Here is a 22,301-nt window from a genome sequence, read left to right as displayed (position 1 = left end):
TTCAGAACTCAGGAAATTTTCTCGGGAGTCCTTCAGAAATTTTCTTTTTCCGAGGGTTCTTTTGAAAATTCAGAGTCTACTTCGGAAATTCTTTCTGGTATTTCTTCAAGAATACGTACAGGTATTCCTTAACAAACCTTTCCGAGTATCTTTCACAAGAAATTCTTTCAGGAATTTAGGATTCTTGAATTTCCACAGGTATTCTTTTCAAAAATTCTCAAAAGATTTTTGTAGGAATATTAATATGTACATATACATTTGTTTTTCCAAATATTTCTCCATGAATTCTTTCACCATTATGTGCTCGGATTGCACCACGAATTTCTGTAGCAAATCGTCTAGAAATTGTATTAAGGGGTTTCTCAATGAATTCTTTTGAAAATTTCTCAAGAAATTCTACCAGGGGTTTCCCAAAAAGTTTCATCAGGTGTTCCTCCATTAATTTCTTTACAAAACTCTCCTCCAATTTCTTCAGGAAATTCTCTTGAATATATTTTCGAAAAATTCTTCTAAAGGGTTTTTTGTTAACTCCGTTAATAGTAGACCAAGGATTTCTTCAGGAATTTCAGTAGGGATATCTAAAGCAGCTTTTCCACGGATTTTTAGATAGAGCCATACAAAATTAAGCCATTCATTATTTCATTTATTTCTTCGAAGATTCCTTCAGAAAACCGTCTATGGATTCCAGACATTCTTACGGTGATTTTTTCCTAGAAATACATAAGGAATTTCTTTAAAAAATCGTAGAGACGAACCAGCCAAAGGCTGAAAGTCTCTTTAATAAAGCCAAATCAATTTAAAAAATCATCCAAAAATTCTTACAGCAATGTTTTTCTGGGATGCTAAGATAATTCATCAGCGATTCATTAAGATTTGTCTACCAAGTTTTTTTTAGAAATTCCACCAGAGATTTCTTAAAAAATGTCTCCAGACCCAGAGTTTCCTTCATTAATGTTCCTAATTTATTTCTATCAGGAACCTTCTGTTTTTTTTAATTGCTTTATTAACAACAAGTCTATAAAACGCGCCATGCAAAATTTGTCCATTTTCAACCCCGTTTCCCCCTATGCCAAACGATTTGTATGGGATCCCTGAAATTTGTACATGGATGGCCATTAGACTGGGTCAAAAAGTCGATTTTTTGGAACAAAGCTTTTTCGATTCCTTTTGGCGTCCAAAACAACTGTGGAAAATTTGGGAGCGATTGGTTGCGTTCCCGTATTCCGCATTGCGATTGAATTTGTATGGAATTTAGTATGGGAAAACACGCTTTTTTGCCTTTTCCTCCTAAATTTATTTATTTTTTGTCTAAAACGATTCTAACTAATGACGTTGAAGTATAGCCTAGGATATTCCGAATGACTTCGCCGAAGACTGCAGAGTGATCCGACATTTTATAAAAAGTTATAACGTTCAGACTGCCCGGTGGTACTTAACATTTAACATGTATAGGAATAACATCAATAAAAAAAAATCTCTGGCCTAAGTTATCAAGCGAATAACTTTTTTCACAAGCGTCGGATCACTTTGCAGGCTTCGGCAAAGTTTTTCGGCATATCCAAGGCTATACTCTAACATCATTAGTTACATGGTATTAGACAAAATAATTCAACTTATGAGTAAAATGCAAAAAAGTACGTTTTCCCATACAAATTTTTATCGCAATGCGGAATACGGAGACGCAACCAATCGCTTTCAAACTTTACACAGTTGTTTTGGACGCTAATACAGATTGAAAAAGCTTTGTTCTGGCTTGATGCGATCAAATTTAAATTTTCGCCATACAACGTTGACCCACTCTAATGGCCATACTTATCTAAACTTCTCTCCGTCCTCAAAGCGTGCCTTTATTTATAGACGTTTATAAACTTATCCAAGAAGTCTTTCAGAAATTCATCGGTATTTTCATAAATTTATTCAGGTAATCTTCAATAAATTTATCCAAACAGATATTTCTCCAGAGATTCCTGCAGAAATTCATATAGAAATTCCTTCAGCAGCTCCTCCGTGTATGGCTTGATGTATTTTTCTGAAATTTCTCCAGTATTTCTTACAAAAATGCCTTTCATGAGTTTCAATAAGGGATTTGTCCAGTAATTCTTCTAAATATTCAAGAGACGAACCAGCCAAGGGCTGAAAGTCTCTATGATAAATACAAATCAATTCTAAATATCTTTTAATAAATTCCTGAATCAATTTCTCCAAAGATTTGTATCTTCAGAGATTTTTAAAGAAATTAGACAGATTATTCATTTATTAAAAAAATCCTTCAAAGATTCTTTCAGATGTTCCTCTACGGATTCTTTCTGAAACTTCTTCAGGAAATTCTCCAGAAATATTTCCAGAGACTTCTTCAGTAGTTTAAGATTTTTTTTTCATGAATGTCAGTACGGGATTTCATCAGAAATTCTTCCATGGATTTTTTTTGTTTTAGAAATTCATCTAGAACTTTTCAAAAAAAAAAAAATGGGAAAAAGTCAGGTGATACTGAAGAAATTTCTAGAAGTATTTTTTTTGTAATACTGCTCCTGCAGTCTCTTTAGAAGTATCCTGAGATTCCTTCGGAGATTTCTCCAGGATTTTTTTTAGATAGAAGTACTTCGTGAAATAACAAATATTGGAGAAAATTTTCAAGGATTCACTGGAGGAATTTCTAAATTTTATTCCTGAGAATACTTCCTGAGAATAATTCAGATTCCAGGATTTCTTTTTTGAAAGTTTCCTATGATGACTCCGGAAAAATTACTGGAATAATTTAATGAAAAACAAAATCGAAACTTATCTTTGCACGAGATTCTGGAGAAACCCCTTCGGAATACCTGGAGGAACCTCTTAAGATAGTTCTGGAGAAATTTCTATGAGAAACTTTTGAAAAAGTTCTAGGAGGAGTTTCTGAGAAAATCCCTGAGGAGATTTATAAAGGACAAATTCTGGTGAAATCCTCGAAATAAATTCTAAAGGATTCCGAACAGAAACTGCAAATAAAGGTATTGGAGGGATTTTTGAAAAAAAAAAAGCCTAAATACAGCCATTCCATGAAAAAAAGAATAGACTCGAAAATAAAAGTGCTCCGATATTGCCCAAACTCGGTAGGAATGATCTTTACCAAAAATAATAAGACCCTTTTTTTTTTGTTTTGCCATTAGAGAGACCAATTTGAAAACAGGGTGGTCCGAAAAATCACGTTTCTTATTTTTTTCAAATTTTCGAACCGTCATAACTTTTGAACCAATTGACCGATTATCCATCTTATTTTTTTCGAATGAAATGATTGTTAGATCTAGATTTAAGAAAAAAAAACATCGCGATTCAAAATAAGTTAACTTTAATATGTAAAAATGGTCAAAATCTCAGTTTTATGTCAGTATTTATTGTTTTTTTTACAATGTTTGACCACACTTTACTTTTTTATATATTTTTAACGAAAGCTTAACTATTTTAACATAATTAACCGATTCCATAGCTGAGTGGTAGCGTGCGAGCCTGGTGGAAGTTTATTTTTTATTTTTTCTATTATCACTTAACCATATCTACAGCTCTAATGTCCACAAGGGCACTGCGTGAGCGATTTCAATTGGAAGCTGTACTTACACATTGTACAGCGCCTTATTGTATTCTTTTGTAATTCTACTATCGAACTGGTTGCCGTTGCGCTGCTTTCACTTTCTACCCTATCATGGTAGAATGATGAGCACGAGGATGTTGATGTGTGACTGTTGGTTGTTCCTGTTTCCAGTCCGATTGGGGGTCCATTATGGGTTGCCGTTCGCCGATGTCCAAGTATCCGGGTTCATTTGAGCCATGTGCTCAGAAGAGGGTCAATGTCAGCTGCTCTCAGGGAGAAAGAGCAACTGACGAAAGTGCCAGGGCTGGGATCGAACCCATGACCATCTGCTTATAAAACAAACGTGTGGACCACTGCGTCACGTTCCCCGTGGTGAAAGTTTAACTATTTTTACATAACATATCAAGCTTAACTTTACCAAACACCGTATGTAACACATGTAAACAAAAAAAAAGATTTTCACGTGAGGCGCTGGATTTCGTTGAGGACTACTTGTAGCACTCACCTTTAGGGATGATTTGTGAAATAATATGCGGATTTCTCACATATCCAAAATGCTCAATGTATGAGAATCTTCGGAGGAACTCCAGAAAGGAACCTCTCGAGGAGCTCCAGTTTCAGCAAGCATTATTGCTGCAAAAAAATCGAAACTTCTGAAGTAATAACTGATGAAGTACTCAATGAAGCTGATATACGGGCTTTGTTCCAGTTTGGCCGTTACACCAAGAAGAAGATTCAGCAAGGCCATGCTGAGGGTGATGGTTTCGACTTACGGTCGGTCCAGGAGCTTTTCGCAATGGAATATTCCTTTATTTCATTTAACTTAGAATGTATTTGAGCCGGCTACACGAATATGCAAATGCAATATGGTGATTTGCAAGAAATACTCACAGTTGCGTTAACTGTGAAAGTGCTTGGCCTGCTTCATTTACGCCGTTACGACGTTACGCCAAGAAGAAGAGCGATGCAAGGGGCCTGCAACTCTAATCTTTCGATAGTAGCGGAAAATACTACAAAAATACTACAAAATACTACGGAAATATTTTCATCGTAGCAATCCGACTGCTTTGATTCGCAGAAACAAGTAATGGCAAAATGTCATCAGTTGAAAACATGCATTCCGGCGATTGCAGTAGCAAAATTCATTGTCACTGCAATGTAGACGCATTGTGGATCATAACGATTTTCTTCTTTAGTTTCTGGAAGACCATTAGTTTGTAGTGTGCCTCAGCCACTCTCAACATCTTAGCTTAACCGGAAGGAAGCCGGCTAAACCATTGTGCTGGCCGTAGATTGAGTAGCACCGTGTTTATGGAGCCCCCATGTATGCAACTTTATTATAAACCGGGAATATAGAAAGAAACCGCTAAGACAAGAGGAAGTTGAAAACTCTTTATTCATTGAAAAAAAAAATTGCACATTCCCTATTGGTCACCATTAAGTTCCATGCAGAATATCCATTGAAATCTTCAAGTACATCACTGCTCCCGAATCTCCATTGTTCGAGCCTGAAATACCGTTCTATTCATCTTCCTATTGTGTACCTCGATCGTGAACAAAAGGCTGCAGAATTTCTGGAACATTAGCACCAGAGAAGCATCTGCCGAATCCAAGCGTTATTTGTAAGGAGCGAGCTGCAGGTAGTTCTTCCTGATTGTTCGGACTGTGATCGGGTAGAAAAACTTCTCTGAAGCGATTGTGGTTTATGCGCTCAAAGCTGCAAATATAGATGTATTTTAATTTCGTTTGAGGTTACGCATTTAGTGAATCTTACATTAATTTTCCCCTTAATCGTTTATCCTACGCACGGCCCGAAAGCGGTTTCTAAACGAAGATCGCACTAAAGATAATAGTGACATGTTAGCTTATTTAGAACCTTTAAAATTACTAGAAACTTACGATTTTATAAGAGAAAAACAAGTGTGAGATTTACACCATCAAATAATTCTTTGCCGCAATCCCTAGCCTACAAAACAAATTCATTTAATATTGCACAAAATCGCGTACTCAGCTCCCACTCACTTCCAAATTTATGCGAACCACCAAATTGTAGACAGTTTTCGCGAAATCATGTAAAAATCCAATCTAATTCAATATAAATTCCGCTATCATGAAGCACATCCACATCTCACATGGTCTGCACGTTTTTCAATACTATACATCATCTGCTTGCTCTCATTGTCAATAGATAGACGTCAGTCTCCTCGCTTACCTACATACTACCTACAATAGCGTGTCAAACACCGAGGGATTCGTCGCCGTACAGGTCAATCCCGTTGGTTTGAACAGTCCCCAGCCCATAAACCCTGGTCAGACTGTCCACCGCAAGTATTCCCAGGTTTATCGCCTATCTCCAGCACCGCTAGTTTTGCCACTGGTCGTCTGTATATTCCCCCATCCGTTCTAACTACAGCTTGTCGTATACGTCCATCGACACCAGTGAACACTTCCTCAACTACGCCACGAACCCCTGCAGAACCTTTTCCGTCATCCATGACGAAGACCAGGTCGCCCACCTTCACCGACCTGCCATCCACGTTCCACTTACTTCGCTGATTCAATGTTGGCAGATACTCTTTACACCATCTCGTCCAAAATTCATTCGCCAACGCCAAGGACCGCTTGTAGCTACTCCTCAGTTCTTCTGCTAAAGATACTGGCGGTTGAAAAGGTTGGTGTTGTCCTGAAGAAGACCCGATCAGGAAATGATTCGGGGTAATCGTGTCCAATTCGGCATCTTCTGTTCCCGAGTAAGTCAACGGGCGTGCGTTGACCAAAAATTCTGCTTCAGCCAAAGTCGTGATCAAGATTTCATCGGTCATCCTTCGTCCATCACTCAAAGCCGTCATCGCTTCCTTGACGGACCGCACCATCCGCTCCCATACTCCGCCCATGTGAGGAGCAGATGGTGGGTTGAAGGTCCACTTCGTATTCGTGCCAGTAAAAGTGTTCGCGCAATCCCGGTCGATCCTCTCCAATTCCTCTCGTAACTCTCGGCTGGCCCCCTGAAAATTCGTCCCATTATCCGAGAATATTTCGACTGGGGACCCGCGTCGACTGATGAACCGCCTGATTGCGTGTTTACAGGACTCTGTGCTCAGGCTGTACGCAACTTCACAGTGCACAGCTCGTATGACCAGACACGTGAAAAGTGCCACGTAGCGTTTTTCTTTGCGCCTTCCCACGGTGACGTCGATTGGCCCAAAGTAGTCGAGCCCTACGTAACTGAAAGGTCGAACAAATGGTTGCATCCGCTGAATGGGTAGTGGTGCCATCCTAGGCACAATTGGTTTGGCTTTGCGTAGTCGACACTTCAAGCAGTTACCGATCACCTTGCTCACTGCTGATCGTAGCTTCGGAATGAAATACCCTTGCCGCACTTCGTTCACCACCGTTTCCTTTGAGCCATGGGCATACCTGATGTGGAAGTCCTCCAATAGCTTCGTTGTGATGATGTGATTTCTCGGCAGTATGACCGGGAATCTTGTACTAACCGCTGCGAATACCGCTGGAGCTGTTCTGCCTTCCATTCGAATAACGTCATCATCGTCCAAAAATGGCGAAGTTTTGCACAGCTTGCTCGACCTTTCAATACACACCCACTGCTCAAATGGAAGTTCCCTGTTCCTCTTCAAAATCTTAACTTCGTCCGGGAATGCGTCGGCCTGCGCCATCCGCCACAGCAAACGTTCCGCTTTCGCCAACTCTTCCTGCTGTATTTCCACCAGCACAACTGGCACAGACGATTTCCTACCCTCAGCGGTTTTCAATGCTTCGATTGGTAGACCAGCACGCCTACGCCTGCAGTTCGAAATAAAGCGGAACACCACAGCCACCGTCCTCAGAAGAATCTTCCATTTTGAAATGCGGGTCACGTCAATGATAGGCTGCGTGATAGCAATATGATGGAACAAATAACATGCTCTGAGCTCCTCGGCCACCGTCGACTTAATCTGAGGTTGCTCCGGCCACAAATCCATCGGTTGATGAAGAAAAGACGGTCCGTTAAACCATCTGCCTTCCGATTCCACTGTTGTTCGCGGCCCCCACTTCGTTATATCGTCTGCCACATTCTGCTTGGATGGAACGTATCTCCAGGTATTGACCTCCGTCGTGTGTAGTATTTCTGCAATTCGATGCGCTACGTACGGTTTGTACTTCCGGTTGTCTGATCGAATCCACGAGAGAACCGTTGTCGAGTCGACCCACAGATATCGCTCCTGAATCGGGACCGGCAAGGTTACCAGCAGCGTATTCATCATCCTTGCCCCGATTACCGCTGCTTGCAGTTCTAGTCGAGGCGTTGAAGTCAGCTTCAGAGGGGCAACCTTAGCTTTGGAACCCACCAGAGAACAGCGGACATCTTCCGCTACTTGATACCGTAGATATGCGACGCAACCGTAGGCATCATCTCCGGCGTCGCAGAAGATATGTAGCTGAAGCGAAGATATGTTCTTGATGGATTCGTTCCCGAAGAAACAACGCTGAACTTTCACCTTCTCGATATTTGGAAGAACTCTCGTCCAGCTTAACCACCTTTCAAAGATTTCATCAGTTACCGGTTCGTCCCACTCCGTCCCGCTTCTCCAGGTCTCCTGAATGATGATCTTGCCATGCACCAGCAAGGGAGAGAGGAATCCTACAGGATCGTAGAAGCTCATGACGCACTGCAGAATGATGCGTTTGGTCGGTCGAATTTCGTCCACAAGGTATGGAATCAGCTTTTCTTTCAGCCCCATAGTGAAGATGAACGCGTCTTCCTTGGGCTCCCAAAGCAATCCTAGCACTCGCTCAGATTCCATCGATTTGTCATAACAAAGTGCCTTAGTGGACCTACTTTCCTCTCCCAGCGCCGTGAGTACTTTAGGTGAATTACTCACCCAATTACGGATGTCAAACCCTCCGAGCGAATGAACTTCCCTTACTTCCCGTGCTCGCTGAATCGCCTCGTCTTCGCTGTCCGCACTATCAAAATAGTCATCGACATAATGACGCTTGAGGATGGCATCTGCGGCGGCTGGAAACTGACCAGCATGCTCACGTGCATTAGTGTCCTTCGTGAAGTGAGCGTTGCACGGTGAGCACTTAGCTCCGAAAATGACGACGTCCATGACGTACACGTCAGGATCTCTGGAAGTGTCTTGTCGGAAAAGAAACTTTTGAAAACGGGTATCTGGTTGACGCATTCGGATCTGTAAAAACATTTCCTTCACGTCGCCTCCGAATCCGATTCGCCGACCTCTGAAGCAGTTAATGATGTCGAGCAGGGATACGAGCATGTCTGGGCCCTTGAGCAGCATATCATTAAGAGAAGTGCCGCCCGCCTTGGCAGCAGCATCCAACGTTAGCCGAATCTTCCCTGGTTTCTTTGGATTGACCACTACGTTTAGGGGCAAGTACCACTCTTGCCCCGGTTTGCTGCTACGAAGTTCACCAGGTAACGCTTTGTGGGCATACCCTTTTTCAATGAATCCTTCGACCGCTTCGGCGACCTTCAGTTGCAGGTCCGGATTCTTCCGGAAACGTTGCTCCAAACTTTGCATTCGGCGGTACGCCATGGAGTAGCTGTCCGGCATCTGAATTTTGTCGGTACGCCACAAAAGACCGGTTTCGAACCGATTTCCGACACGCTTCGTAGTAGCCTCCAATATTTCTCGCGCCCTGCGGTCTTCCTCCGATTCTACGCGATACGGGCAAGCAATCCCAGCCTCTTCCATGGTGAAGTAGTTCTTCAACGATTGATCCATCGACAGATCGCATTGATGCACGCCGCAGTATCCTTCTGAACCGCTTGAAGTAACAGGTCCGCTAATTGTCCATCCAAGCTTACAGCGCAGACCGACTGGTTCTCCAGTTCTCCCAATTCGCGATTCCATCGGAGCCATCAAGTCGATATTGTCTGAGCCGATCAAGATAGTAGGTTCCGCGTTCACTTGATCCTCGACAAACAGTTCTTGGAGATGTTCGAACTTCGCAATCAAGTCAGTGAAGTTCACGCTCTGTTTGGGCAAATTCAATCGTTCTACGGTGTGCACATCTTCCAGCAAATATCGCGTGGGTGATCCTTTCCCTGACACCGTCAGGCGTACGCTCATTGATGCCTTTTCAGTCCTGGTAACGCCCGAAGTCCATTTCAGATCCAGTGGTCTGACCGCTCCTTTAAGTCCCAGCTTCTTCGCCATGCTGCTCTCCAATAGTGTTCTGGACGAGCCCTCGTCCAAGAAGGCAAAGGTTGCAACTTCCTTCGACCCGTTGATGAGGGTGACTGGTACGACGCGAAAGACGACAGAGGATTTGTTGATTCGCTGATGCACCATGCAATTCAATTCTTCCGGTTTCTCAGCCTGGTGTAGTAGAGCATGGTGTTTTGCATTACAGCCCGGAACGTTACACAGCATCTTGTTGCGACAACGCATGCTGCCATGACTATACAAACACACGCCGCACAGCTGCCGATCTCTTACTAGTCGAAGACGTTCGTTCGGTGCCAGCCTTTTGAACTCCTCACAATTCCGCGCGCGGTGCCCGGCTTTAGAGCATGTCGCGCACAACTTGTCATCGCCCAACTTAACAGCTTCAGTTTTAGTTGTAACATTCGGTACCGCATCACTGTGCGTGTGTACGAACCCTTTCGGCTTCGTTGACGATTTTCTCTCCGGTTTCATCGCGGGTTCAGGCGGCGTATTTAAAAGTGTCACCTCACTAGCTTCGTCTACCAGCTTCTCCATGAAGTCGCCGAAGGTGCGGATAGACACTTGATTTTCATCCTTCTTGAAGCGTACCCACTCCAACTTGAAACTGGCAGGCAACTTCTCCACCATCTCCTCCAACAGCACGGGATTTCGGAGGTGGTCTTGTTGATTGGCGGCGTCCAAGTGGTCGCACAATTGTTGCACGGCAATCCCGAATTTAATGATAGTATCCAAGCGATCAGATTTCGGCGGATCTATCATTCGTACCTTTGAGATCAGCGACCGTATGAGCACTTCTGGTTTCCCGTAGACACGACGCAAAGTTTCTACAACCTTCGGTACGTTCGCCGGTAGCACCAGCCTGCTGCGGACCATCTCTAGCGCCGGTCCCTTTAGGCTCTCCTGCAGCCTAATGAGGTTTTCCACCTCGGAAAATCCGCATGCGGTGTTCGAGCTCTCATACGAACTAATGAAGATGGGCCACTCCTCCGCCGCTCCAGAAAACGCCGGCAATCGTTTCGGCCATACTTGCCTAGCTGAAATTTGAGCTGGAGTTGGACCACCCTGCAGTCTGATCACCGGACTGGATCGCGATTGTCTCGGAACTAACGACTGATTCATCATCGGCGCTTGCGGATTGGAATTTTCCATACCGGGATGATCCAGCTCAATCGAACCTGGCGGGACTATTTGCTGCCGGGCCGGCATGACCGACGAGCCTCCACGATATGATGCTTGACTTGGTGGTTGACTCCGCCCCAGCCCGTGTGGACTCGACACGGACCCCACAGGGTCAGCAAGGGACGGTATATAACGCGGCATACTACCTTCAAGTGGGATTCCGGCTGCAACAGCATTCTTTCGAGCTGGCAATCTCGATTCCGGGCGACCTAAAGGTGTAATTGTGTAGGACGCTCCGTGGCCTACAACGTTGCTAGGACCTTCATGCGGGATCGAAGGCAAACTATAGGCCTTACCGGGACCAAAATTCCCCTCGGCCTCTCGCTGACTCTTGATCCACTTTCTTGTCCTACTTACGCTGCTGTACACCATACTACCGCCCTCACTATCGTCCTCTTCGTCGTCCTCAAGACACGATGCCATCACCTCATACCGTTTCCGCATGTACTCTTGTTGCAGAGCGTATTCCTCATCCAGCCGTTTAAGTTCCAGCTCCCGGAATCGGCGTCTCGATGACGTGGAACTACCTCCGCTTCGATGCCGTCGAGATCTCACCAGCAGGCATCCCTCACAGCACCAGGGATGGTCTTTTATCGACTCGTCGACGTTAGCGCACATGTAGTGGAACCACTTTCCACATTCGTCGCATGCCACCATACCATGATCAGCGGAGGGTGATTGCTGGCACAACTCGCACAGGCAATAGCTGTCGTTCATCGGCTGCTTATGGGCCATCGTGCGCTTCCGAAATTAATCTTTGAGATTGTTCGGACTGTGATCGGGTAGAAAAACTTCTCTGAAGCGATTGTGGTTTATGCGCTCAAAGCTGCAAATATAGATGTATTTTAATTTCGTTTGAGGTTACGCATTTAGTGAATCTTACATTAATTTTCCCCTTAATCGTTTATCCTACGCACGGCCCGAAAGCGGTTTCTAAACGAAGATCGCACTAAAGATAATAGTGACATGTTAGCTTATTTAGAACCTTTAAAATTACTAGAAACTTACGATTTTATAAGAGAAAAACAAGTGTGAGATTTACACCATCAAATAATTCTTTGCCGCAATCCCTAGCCTACAAAACAAATTCATTTAATATTGCACAAAATCGCGTACTCAGCTCCCACTCACTTCCAAATTTATGCGAACCACCAAATTGTAGACAGTTTTCGCGAAATCATGTAAAAATCCAATCTAATTCAATATAAATTCCGCTATCATGAAGCACATCCACATCTCACATGGTCTGCACGTTTTTCAATACTATACATCATCTGCTTGCTCTCATTGTCAATAGATAGACGTCAGTCTCCTCGCTTACCTACATACTACCTACAATAGCGTGTCAAACACCGAGGGATTCGTCGCCGTACAGGTCAATCCCGTTGGTTTGAACACTGATTGTGCAGATTTGTTCTGTAAAATATATTGTGCTAACAGCTGATAAGCTTTAAAATTGATATCGTATGGATATTTACCTTCGCTGGTTATAGAGAAGCTTTTCCGTTGAAAATCAGTAAGAAACCGTAGAACGACAAGCACTGTCTTGGCCACTGTAAACCTGTAAACAAACTCTTTCATTGTTTGCCACCAAGGTTGCTATGATGCACAAAATACTAAGAAATACTAATTCAATACTAGTGATAAATATCATGAAAAGTTTAGAGTTGCAGGCCCCTTGGAGCGATGTATACGAGGTTTTTAGTACCGTTTGATTTTGAATACTCTGGTACCCTTCTTATTTCGCACAGTTTTATGTTGTTTCGTGTAGGTACATAGAAGAGCCGAAAGGTACAAGCACTTTCCTGTTGTGGTAGAGATTGATGCTGTAGCTGTAATGTTTAATCAGTGATTAGTGCCAAAGTTGTTTCGTACGCTGCCTGGGCTGCTAGGTGGCACGCTGCTTATAACAGCAACACGATGAACGAACAGCAACGTTAATAGGTTCCTAGCGCTGATCGTGATCCATAATTAGTTTGGCGATTAATCTCCGTTATTGCAGAATTTTGCTTGCTACCGATACGATGGAGACGCATCGTCATTAGTTTCGAGTTCAAAAGGACATTTTCCAATTATGCGGCCATTTGCGTTCTCATAACATAAACCTTTTATGACATCGAGATTCGACATGCTGATAACTGCGTCTGATACAAGGTGTACAGGGCAACATTGCCACAAGATGTATGATAAATGTGCAAAAGACAAACAGCCGAAGGTTTAAAAAACCCACATTGTCAGTTACGTTGAAGGGATGTATCTTCGAGGAAAACGACCTTTAGTACTTTCGATTTTTTACCCCACAGCCTTATGGCCATAAGCCACCGTTGGCGCTGCTCGTTAGCCTAAATCGATTCAAGCTATCTACACACGTTTTAGCACAAATTCAATCGGGCGTATTGCTGCAAACAACGTTCAACAAGATAACAATCGCCTCTTGTAGGTACATACAGAGGTATGAGCGAAATTCAGTTGCGGGAAGATTCTGCTTGTCGTCGTCCTCGTCGTCCGGTAAAGTTTAATTAAACGTCATTTGCAAAATGTCTTCCGAGTTTGTTCAGGTGTGTTCTAATGGGGTTGGTAGGGCGGAACCATTGCATTGCATCGAGATGCTGCTATACGCTACTGAATGGCAAAGTGGTGTGCGGCTGTTCCCGGCATCCGGCCGGTCCTACCTAGGTAGGTAGTTATCAGCGCAGGAAAGTTTCGTTGAGAGGAAGTAAAATTGCTGGTTCAACACGATGACGGTAACGGGTGTTTTGGAACGACTGTTGAACAAGGTAGTGTGGAGTGTTCGATAAGACGTGGTAATTAGTGCAAAGTGTTATCTTACTGCGTTTAGGTGATAAACGAACAAAAGGACGGTTCAAATGGGAATGGCAAGCCTAGAGTAGTTTGTTTCGATGAAATTAAATGCCACGTCTATTACAATCGGCCATCAATGCAGTAAACGTGCGATTTTCGTTAAGACCAGGCCGGAAGTGACGGGTTCGATTCGAGGTCGGTCTTGTCTGTCTGTCTGTCTGTCTGTCTGTCTGTCTGTCTGTCTGTCTGTCTGTCTGTCTGTCTGTCTGTCTGTCTGTCTGTCTGTCTGTCTGTCTGTCTGTCTGTCTGTCTGTCTGTCTGTCTGTCTGTCTGTCTGTCTGTCTGTCTGTCTGTCTGTCTGTCTGTCTGTCTGTCTGTCTGTCTGTCTGTCTGTCTGTCTGTCTGTCTGTCTGTCTGTCTGTCTGTCTGTCTGTCTGTCTGTCTGTCTGTCTGTCTGTCTGTCTGTCTGTCTGTCTGTCTGTCTGTCTGTCTGTCTGTCTGTCTGTCTGTCTGTCTGTCTGTCTGTCTGTCTGTCTGTCTGTCTGTCTGTCTGTCTGTCTGTCTGTCTGTCTGTCTGTCTGTCTGTCTGTCTGTCTGTCTGTCTGTCTGTCTGTCTGTCTGTCTGTCTGTCTGTCTGTCTGTCTGTCTGTCTGTCTGTCTGTCTGTCTGTCTGTCTGTCTGTCTGTCTGTCTGTCTGTCTGTCTGTCTGTCTGTCTGTCTGTCTGTCTGTCTGTCTGTCTGTCTGTCTGTCTGTCTGTCTGTCTGTCTGTCTGTCTGTCTGTCTGTCTGTCTGTCTGTCTGTCTGTCTGTCTGTCTGTCTGTCTGTCTGTCTGTCTGTCTGTCTGTCTGTCTGTCTGTCTGTCTGTCTGTCTGTCTGTCTGTCTGTCTGTCTGTCTGTCTGTCTGTCTGTCTGTCTGTCTGTCTGTCTGTCTGTCTGTCTGTCTGTCTGTCTGTCTGTCTGTCTGTCTGTCTGTCTGTCTGTCTGTCTGTCTGTCTGTCTGTCTGTCTGTCTGTCTGTCTGTCTGTCTGTCTGTCTGTCTGTCTGTCTGTCTGTCTGTCTGTCTGTCTGTCTGTCTGTCTGTCTGTCTGTCTGTCTGTCTGTCTGTCTGTCTGTCTGTCTGTCTGTCTGTCTGTCTGTCTGTCTGTCTGTCTGTCTGTCTGTCTGTCTGTCTGTCTGTCTGTCTGTCTGTCTGTCTGTCTGTCTGTCTGTCTGTCTGTCTGTCTGTCTGTCTGTCTGTCTGTCTGTCTGTCTGTCTGTCTGTCTGTCTGTCTGTCTGTCTGTCTGTCTGTCTGTCTGTCTGTCTGTCTGTCTGTCTGTCTGTCTGTCTGTCTGTCTGTCTGTCTGTCAGTCTGTCAATCATACATCTTGTTCTTTGTAACCAATGCTTCGATTAAGCTGAAATGTTCACTGTTACATATTATAAGTCAAATGTGTATTTTAAGGTTATTACGTGTTCATGGCCATATTGACAACAAGACACCGCTTTTAAAATTCAAACAAGTAAACACGTGCATAGTTGATTCGGTATGATGTCCTGTTTGCTGTTTGAGTCAAAGAGACTTTTGACTTTACGATCTAGATTCTGAGAATGTTTTATACAATCTAGCAGTTTCCTTCCAAATATGCTTCAGTGAACTCCATCGGTGAAAGCAAACATCCGATTTCCCGGCATGAAACACTACTGTAACCCTCAATCGAGATCCCAACTTCCGCCGCCGTGCCGGTTTCCCAGCGAATCTGCCTGATTGCCGTAAACCCACATCACAATTCAAATTGAGTCAATATGTTTCACACAGAGAGATTGAAATTTGAAGTGCTACTGTGCTGTGAGACGATGATGTGACAGCGCCAGAAAATAAAATCCGAATCTATATCATCCCAAGTGCTGCTAAGCTTCCCCGACGATAACAATGTGACGATGCGGATCAACTTCCTCTCACTTTAGCCCACTACTGGCGCTGCACTGACACACACGGACAAACACAGTCACCAAAGCCGCAACAACAAGATAAATCCATTTGTCCCATCATAATGCCGACGTCGTCGTCTTCATCTTCGGCGACGAAATCCGAGTAAGAGAAGATCCTGCTCCGGGGTTTTCGCGTGTTGTGGGACATCGAGGCCAAATGCGTCAACTGAGGAAGACTCGGACTACCCAATAACGCTTAAAATGTAAACTTCATGCATTCACACTTGTTCTGTCTTAAAACAATGCGACTATTAGAGTACTTTCAGAGCAAACCTGAAACTTTTTTAAATGATGTACATTTGCCCTACGATCCTCTGGATAGTGTGCTCCTCCTAACTTCATTCTATTAGATTCTCTTTTTTCGAGATGGCACTCGACTTGACTACAGTCGGATACTGCCGGGTTTAGGTACACGTGCAGCGAAATGATGATGTAAAGTGCGCCATACCGGCAGCGCAGCACCGATAGATGTCATGAGGAGCGGATATAAACTTGTTTCACTTTTTCCACTGATTGTGGTGTCTCTTTCGGTCGGCGAAAAAGAGCCCAGATTACAGCCCGTACCGCCGAGCCGAGCCGACTCAGGCTGAGAGCTTTTTACACAAAAAGAATAAGGAACCCAAAGTGCTCGTGGCGGCTTCCGGCTTTCCTTCCAATCCGGTTTTCTTTTTTTGAAATTTGAAGGTTTTGACAAAGTAACGCGAATGTGTTGCGATGGGTTTGTTGCGATTTTGACGCTACCTAAAAAAACATCCAAGGGGGGCAGCCTTGTGCTCTTTCTCGTAGATAGCTTTATTTACTAATTCCGATGAAAATTCACACAGATCGAAAAAAAGAGTGTTATTACATATAATGAACATAATTGGAGCGTGGGATATCACAGATGTTTACATGTAAATCTAATTATATGTCATGTAGTTTAGCATGACTCAAAGTGTTAACATGACATATAACCTTGTATACCGACTTTTCGAACCCTCTAAGCAGAATTCCCTCTTCGAATGGGTGTAATCAGTTTCGTACCTTTTAATTCCACCCTATGTTGCTTATCCTTTGACAGATACGCGTATTTCGACTACCACTTGTAATCTTCCTCAGTGTCAGTGACAGTCCACTCCACTGGATAACTGACACTGAGGAAGATTACAAGGGGTAGTCGAAATACGCGTATCTGTCAAAGGATAAGCAACATAGGATGGAATTAAAAGGCACGAAACTGATTACACTCATTCGAAGATGATATAAAACACAAATTTACATAATATATCATGTAACCATCATAGCATAAAGTTTACCTGACTAAAATGAAGTGTACATGACGTGTAAACTTCATTATTTTTTATCTGTGCATATACATACGTTAGTTCGAAAAAACATTATCGAACGTTGGCAACAGTGGTGTCATGGTAAAATAAGAGCTGGTTACTCAAGTTTTCAAATCTCAGCGCCACCTATGCTGGTACGCCCCAAGGAAATAACTGCACTATTGCGCCTTATTAAGAATTATTCTCCTGCATGCATTATAATTTAACGGATTTTTAATGTAATTATCACGAATACTGGACACATAAACTGGAATTTCTTACATGAGTTTTGCAATATACCTAGAAAATTCCCCTGGATAACCTCCAGCAACACTGCCAGAAATTCTTTTGAGGTATCTTTGAGTAATTATCAAAAAATAAAATTCTGCTGTTTTTACAGAAATGAAATTCTCGTAGGATTTCTAGGAATGATTTCAGTAAGAATCCTTCTAAAGATTCCTCTTAGTACCCCTTTAAAATGCATTCCTGTAATATTCCTTGGTACTCCTTAAGGAGTTTCTCAAGAAATGTAACAAAAGATTCATCTTGAAACTTATACACGGGCTTTCTCAGACATTTCTTCCAGAACTCCTCCTGGGATTTTTTAAGGGATTCTGTAAGGCATTCCTTCAGGGATTGCTACATTAGTTCATGGTTATATTCCTTCATGTATTTCTTCCAACATTTCTGAAGGATTTTTTTTTCCAGAAATATTGTCGGAATTTTTGCAGGCATTTTTCTTTGCGATTTCTCCGAAAGTTTTTTTTTTAATGTTTCCTAAAATTCTTCGAGGAATTTCTCCACGGTTTTTTTTTTCAGGAATGTCTCCAAACGTTTTTTTTTTACAAAAACGCAACAAGAAATTTGTTCACAAATGTTTGGAGATTATTTTTTTTTCAAAAATTCCTCCTGTTTTTTTTAAGAAATTCAGAATTATTTTCAGAAACTTATTCAGAAACTTATTCAGAAATTATTGCTTTCATTTCTCCAGAGGCTCATTCGGGTATCACTTCATTTATTCGGATTTTCTCGTTGGTATATTTTTAAATTCCTCTAGAAATTTCTCACCAGATTTGTCAGGAATTTCCTCCAAAGGTTTCCTTAATAGTTCCTTCAAATATTCCTCCAGGAATTGCTTTTATTTTTTCCGGACTTTTACAGAAATTATTTAATTTTCAAAAAAAAATCAATAGAGTAAGGTGGGGCAAAAGTTCGACCCTAGATGAAAATTCAACTTATTTGAAAAAATCTAAGCGAATAAAAATAAATAAATACCGTGTGATGATTCTACCATCCATGAGCTAAAATTTTGCTGAACAAAGTTACGCCAAATGTCTTTTAAATTTTGAGTTACAATACTTTTTGTATATGTGTGTTTTATTCGAACTCTTGCCCCACCACTGGGGCAAAAGTTCGAATCTAGTGTTTAAGGAATTTCGCTAACCGTAGCACACTATTTTGTCAGTTTGGTAATAGGAATACCTGAAACCACTTGATATTTGATGTTGGAACTGGAATACACTTTAAAGTATGATCTGGATTTTACCCAAATCAGGATTAAATTTACTTCACCAAAAATTAGTGATTTTCCACCAAATTCAGACAAAACAACATCTTTTTTCTACTTTGATCGAGTTTTCTCACTAATTCCATCACTCTTAGAGATACTATGTACATTTTGCAGAATTTTAGGTTTTTACCTAAAGTTGCTACAAGACTCGAACTTTTACCCCACTATGTGTAAAATATGATTTCCAAATCTTTTTTGCAAAAAGTTATACATGCTAAAGCATCTTCAAAATAAACCTAGTTACGCCCCAACATAAAATATCGTAGTCGATTTCATTACAATTCCATTGCATGCGTTGGAAGGACCATCGCATGTTATAATTTTTTGATCAAAAACCAACATTTTGTCATAACTTTTCGAAATTAAGATCAAATTTCATAATTTTTGGAGTGAAAGACTCTTTTTCAAAAAAGGTTCGAACAACCTTGACACCCTAAAGAAATAATTTGAATTGAGCTCAAAAACTTCAAAAGAAACTCTTGCCCCACTCGAACTTTTGCCCCACTTTACTCTATTTTTTCTATGAATACCTGCAGAGGGTTTTTTAGTTCCTCCAGATATTTCTACTAAAATCATCATTTTTGCTTCAGTGATGTTCTACAGATTTTCTCCATGATATTTTAATTTGTTTTTGCAGATTGAGATCTATCCGGCAATGGCGACGCTAGGTGACCCCAGCAATCAAAACATTCAAACAATTTTATCTCAAAAATCGGAAAACGTCCAGCAATTGTTCCCAAAGTTAAGAGGAAGTAAGACGTATCTAGTGTCCTTGGATCTGATATTATTCGATTGGTTCCGTCTAGTATTAAGAAAATATTTGTATGAACACCCTAATGAACAAGAATTATTCCATTTTCAGCATAGTTGTTCAGCAAGCTAAGAGCCATTTAACAGGATAGTCGAGTCGGTGGTACAAGAGGCAATACTTTAACACCGTCTTTGACAAATTTTGTCGCCCTGCAATATTGCTTCATTTGCTCCGTTTTTTCTTTCAGGAATGTCTCCGGGAATTTCTACAGGAACTCTTCGGGGAATTTTTCCAGGATTTTTTCGGGGAATTCCACCGGGAATTTATCCAAGAATTCCACTGGGAATTCCTCAAGAACTGTCTCCAGGAATATCTTCAGGAACATCTTCCGGGAATTCTACTAGAACATCCTCCGGGGATTCCTCCGGAAATTTCCCTAGGATTTCATCTGGGACTCCCATCAGGAACTTCATCAGGAATTCTTTCGGCAGTTTCGGCATGAATTCTTCTGGGATTTTTTTCCAGGAATTCCTCCGGACTTTTTTCCAAGATTTTCTCTGGGAAAATCACTGAGAATTTTCTCAGGAATTCGTCCATGAGTACCTCCGAGAATTCCTCCATGGACTCCTCCGGGAATTTCTTCAGGAATTCCTCCGAGGTGTTCTATAGGTATTCCTCCAAGAACATCGCTAGGAATTTCTCCGGGAATTTTTCTAGTAGTTTCTCCAAGAATATATCCGGGATTTTCTAAGGAAAACTGTCGGTTTTTTTCAAGAAAATCCTCTGGAATTATGCTGATTTATCGACCGTATTCTATTAATAACTTGATGATTTTGTGGCTATATCGGTCTCTTTCTACTCATAAGTATAAGGGAGTAGAGATCAAAGTGGATAATGAAATGATAGATATGATAGAATTCGCTAGGTAGCGAACAAGTGTGAAAATTTTATAGAAGGTGAAATTAGGCAAGTAGGCCATGTATTGAACGAATACATCGAATGCGTGAAACTTCGTTCAATACATGGCCTACTTGCCTAATTTCACCTTCTATAGCCACAAAATCATCAAGTTATCCTCTGGAATTTCTCCAGGAATCTCTTCAGGAAGTCTTCAGTTATTTTTTTCTCACAAAACTCTCGAGAATTTCTCCCGGAATTCCTCCAGGACTTCCTTTATGAATACCTTCGGGAATTCCTCCGGGAATTTCTCCAGGAATTCCTCCGAGAATGTCTCCGGGAATTTCTCCAGGAAATACTCCAGGAATTGTTTTGGGAATTTCTTCTGAAAATCTTCCAGAAAATCCTCCAGGAATTCTTTCAGAAATTCCTCCGGGGGCTCTTCTGAAATTCCTCCGGGAATTTTTAAAGGAAATCTTGGAGATTTTCTTAGGAAATCCTCTGGGAATTCCTCCAAGTATTCCTCAGAGAATCCCTCTAGGATTTCCTCCAGGAATTCCCCAGGAAATTTCTCTATGAATTCCTCAAGCAATTCCTCTGGAAAATTCTTCATGAAATCCTCCTGGAAATTCCTGGATGAATCTCTGGAGGAATCCCCTGAGAGAATTCCTGGAGGAATCCTCGGGAGAACTCCTTGAGAAATACCCGAAAGAATTCCTAGAAATAACCTCGGAAAAAGTCCTGGAGAAATTACTGAAGAAATCACCGGTAGAATTGCTGATGGGAGTCTTACAAGAATTCCCGGAGAAATTCCTGGAGGGAATCGTAAAGAAATTTCTAGTGGAATTCCAGGAAAAATTTTGGAAGGATTTCCTAAAGAAATTCCTAATGGAATTTCTGGAGAAATTCCAGGGAGAATTTCCAGAGACATTCCAGGAGGAATTCCTTGAGAAAACAAAGAAGAAATTCCTAGAGAAATTCCCAAAAGAACTCCTGGAGAAATTCTCAGAGGGTTTTCTTGAAAAAAAGTCACGGGAGACTTCCTGAAGGATGACTTCCTGGAGAAATTCTATGTTGATTTTTTTTTTTGAAAAAAAAACGGAAATTTTTCTGAAGAAATTTCTGGAGGAATTTCAGGGGGAATTCCCGGAAGAATTCCTGGAAGAATTTCTGGAGGATTTCCTGGACAATTTCAGAATAAATTTCAGTAGGAATTCCAGGAGACATTCCCGGAGATATTCCTGAAGGAACTCCTAGAAAAATTCTCGGAGAAATCCAGTCCGTAGAAATTCTTGAAAGAATTCCTGAGTAAAATCTTGGATCATGGAAGTATTCCTGGCAGAATTCTCTGAGGAAATCCGGAGGAATTCCTTGAGAACTCCTGGAGAAATTCCCAAAAGAATTCCTGGGGAAATTATCGAAGGAAATTCCTGAAGGAATCTCCGCAGGAGTTCCTGATGTGGGTCCTAGAGAATATCTTGAAAAACAATCTGGAACAATTCCCGGAGACATTTCCAGAGTTTCTAGTGAAATTCCCGGAGAAATTACTGGAAAAATTCCCGGAAGAGTTCCTGTAGAAATTCCCGGAAGAAAAAACGGAGTAATATTGGGCGTGACAAAATTAGTCTGCAGGGGGTCAAAGACGGTGTAGCGAATAAATCACGAATCAAAGACTCAACTATCAGACTTTTTCATCAGAGTTTTTAGCTTGCTGAAGAACATTGTTGAAGATGGCATCATTCTATCTTATCAGGATTCTGAGATATAGAAGTTTGAAGTTTTTTTACCCTGGCGCCACCTAGCGGACGATTCTCAAATCAAACATGTCATTGCCAGATAGTTCTTAGCCTACTGAACAACTTTGCTGAAAACCGCATGATTGTACCTCATAAGGGTATGGAGATAAACGTGTTTGAATTTTTCAGATACAATGCACCACCTAGTGGATGAATCCCAAACCAAAGACTTCACTATCAGTTAGTTCTGATCTTGTTGAAGAATTGTCCCGAAGACAGCATCATTCTATCTTATCAGGTTTCTGAGATATGAGGGTTTGCACATTTTTGACA

General features: G+C 42.1%; 3 protein-coding genes across 6 annotated transcripts in view; 1 reads left to right on the top strand and 2 right to left on the bottom strand.

Annotated features, from left to right (window-relative positions):
- Positions 1-22,301, top strand: part of LOC109419150 (latrophilin-like protein LAT-2) — a 444,748-nt gene that overhangs the window by 219,023 nt on the left and 203,424 nt on the right. The gene's annotated exons all lie outside the window — the stretch shown is intronic.
- On the bottom strand, positions 4,568-7,597 carry LOC134291214 (uncharacterized). 3 transcript variants are annotated; one of them, XM_062858693.1, is made up of 3 exons: positions 5,588-7,597; positions 5,465-5,531; positions 4,568-5,405 (listed from the first exon to the last, which is right to left on the bottom strand). In XM_062858693.1, the coding sequence occupies exon 1, from the start codon at positions 7,543-7,545 to the stop codon at positions 5,833-5,835; it is 1,713 nt and encodes a 570-aa protein (XP_062714677.1). In that variant the 5' UTR covers positions 7,546-7,597; the 3' UTR covers positions 4,568-5,405; positions 5,465-5,531; positions 5,588-5,832. The 3 variants fall into 3 exon arrangements, with proteins under 3 accessions (XP_062714677.1, XP_062714675.1, XP_062714676.1); XM_062858691.1 differs by having other exon boundaries at positions 5,465-7,597; XM_062858692.1 differs by having other exon boundaries at positions 4,568-5,531.
- On the bottom strand, positions 7,571-12,331 carry LOC134290173 (uncharacterized). Its single transcript, XM_062857234.1, has 4 exons — positions 12,070-12,331; positions 11,947-12,013; positions 7,775-11,887; positions 7,571-7,733 (listed from the first exon to the last, which is right to left on the bottom strand). Exons 3-4 carry the CDS (start codon positions 11,671-11,673, stop codon positions 7,571-7,573), a joined length of 4,062 nt encoding a protein of 1,353 aa, XP_062713218.1. The 5' UTR covers positions 11,674-11,887; positions 11,947-12,013; positions 12,070-12,331.

The sequence above is a fragment of the Aedes albopictus genome, chromosome 3 (genome assembly GCF_035046485.1).
Source record: "Aedes albopictus strain Foshan chromosome 3, AalbF5, whole genome shotgun sequence".
In the NCBI taxonomy this organism is placed as follows: domain Eukaryota; kingdom Metazoa; phylum Arthropoda; class Insecta; order Diptera; family Culicidae; genus Aedes; species Aedes albopictus.
Note: the sequence above shows the minus strand (reverse complement) of the source record. Positions and strands in the feature narration are given on the sequence as shown.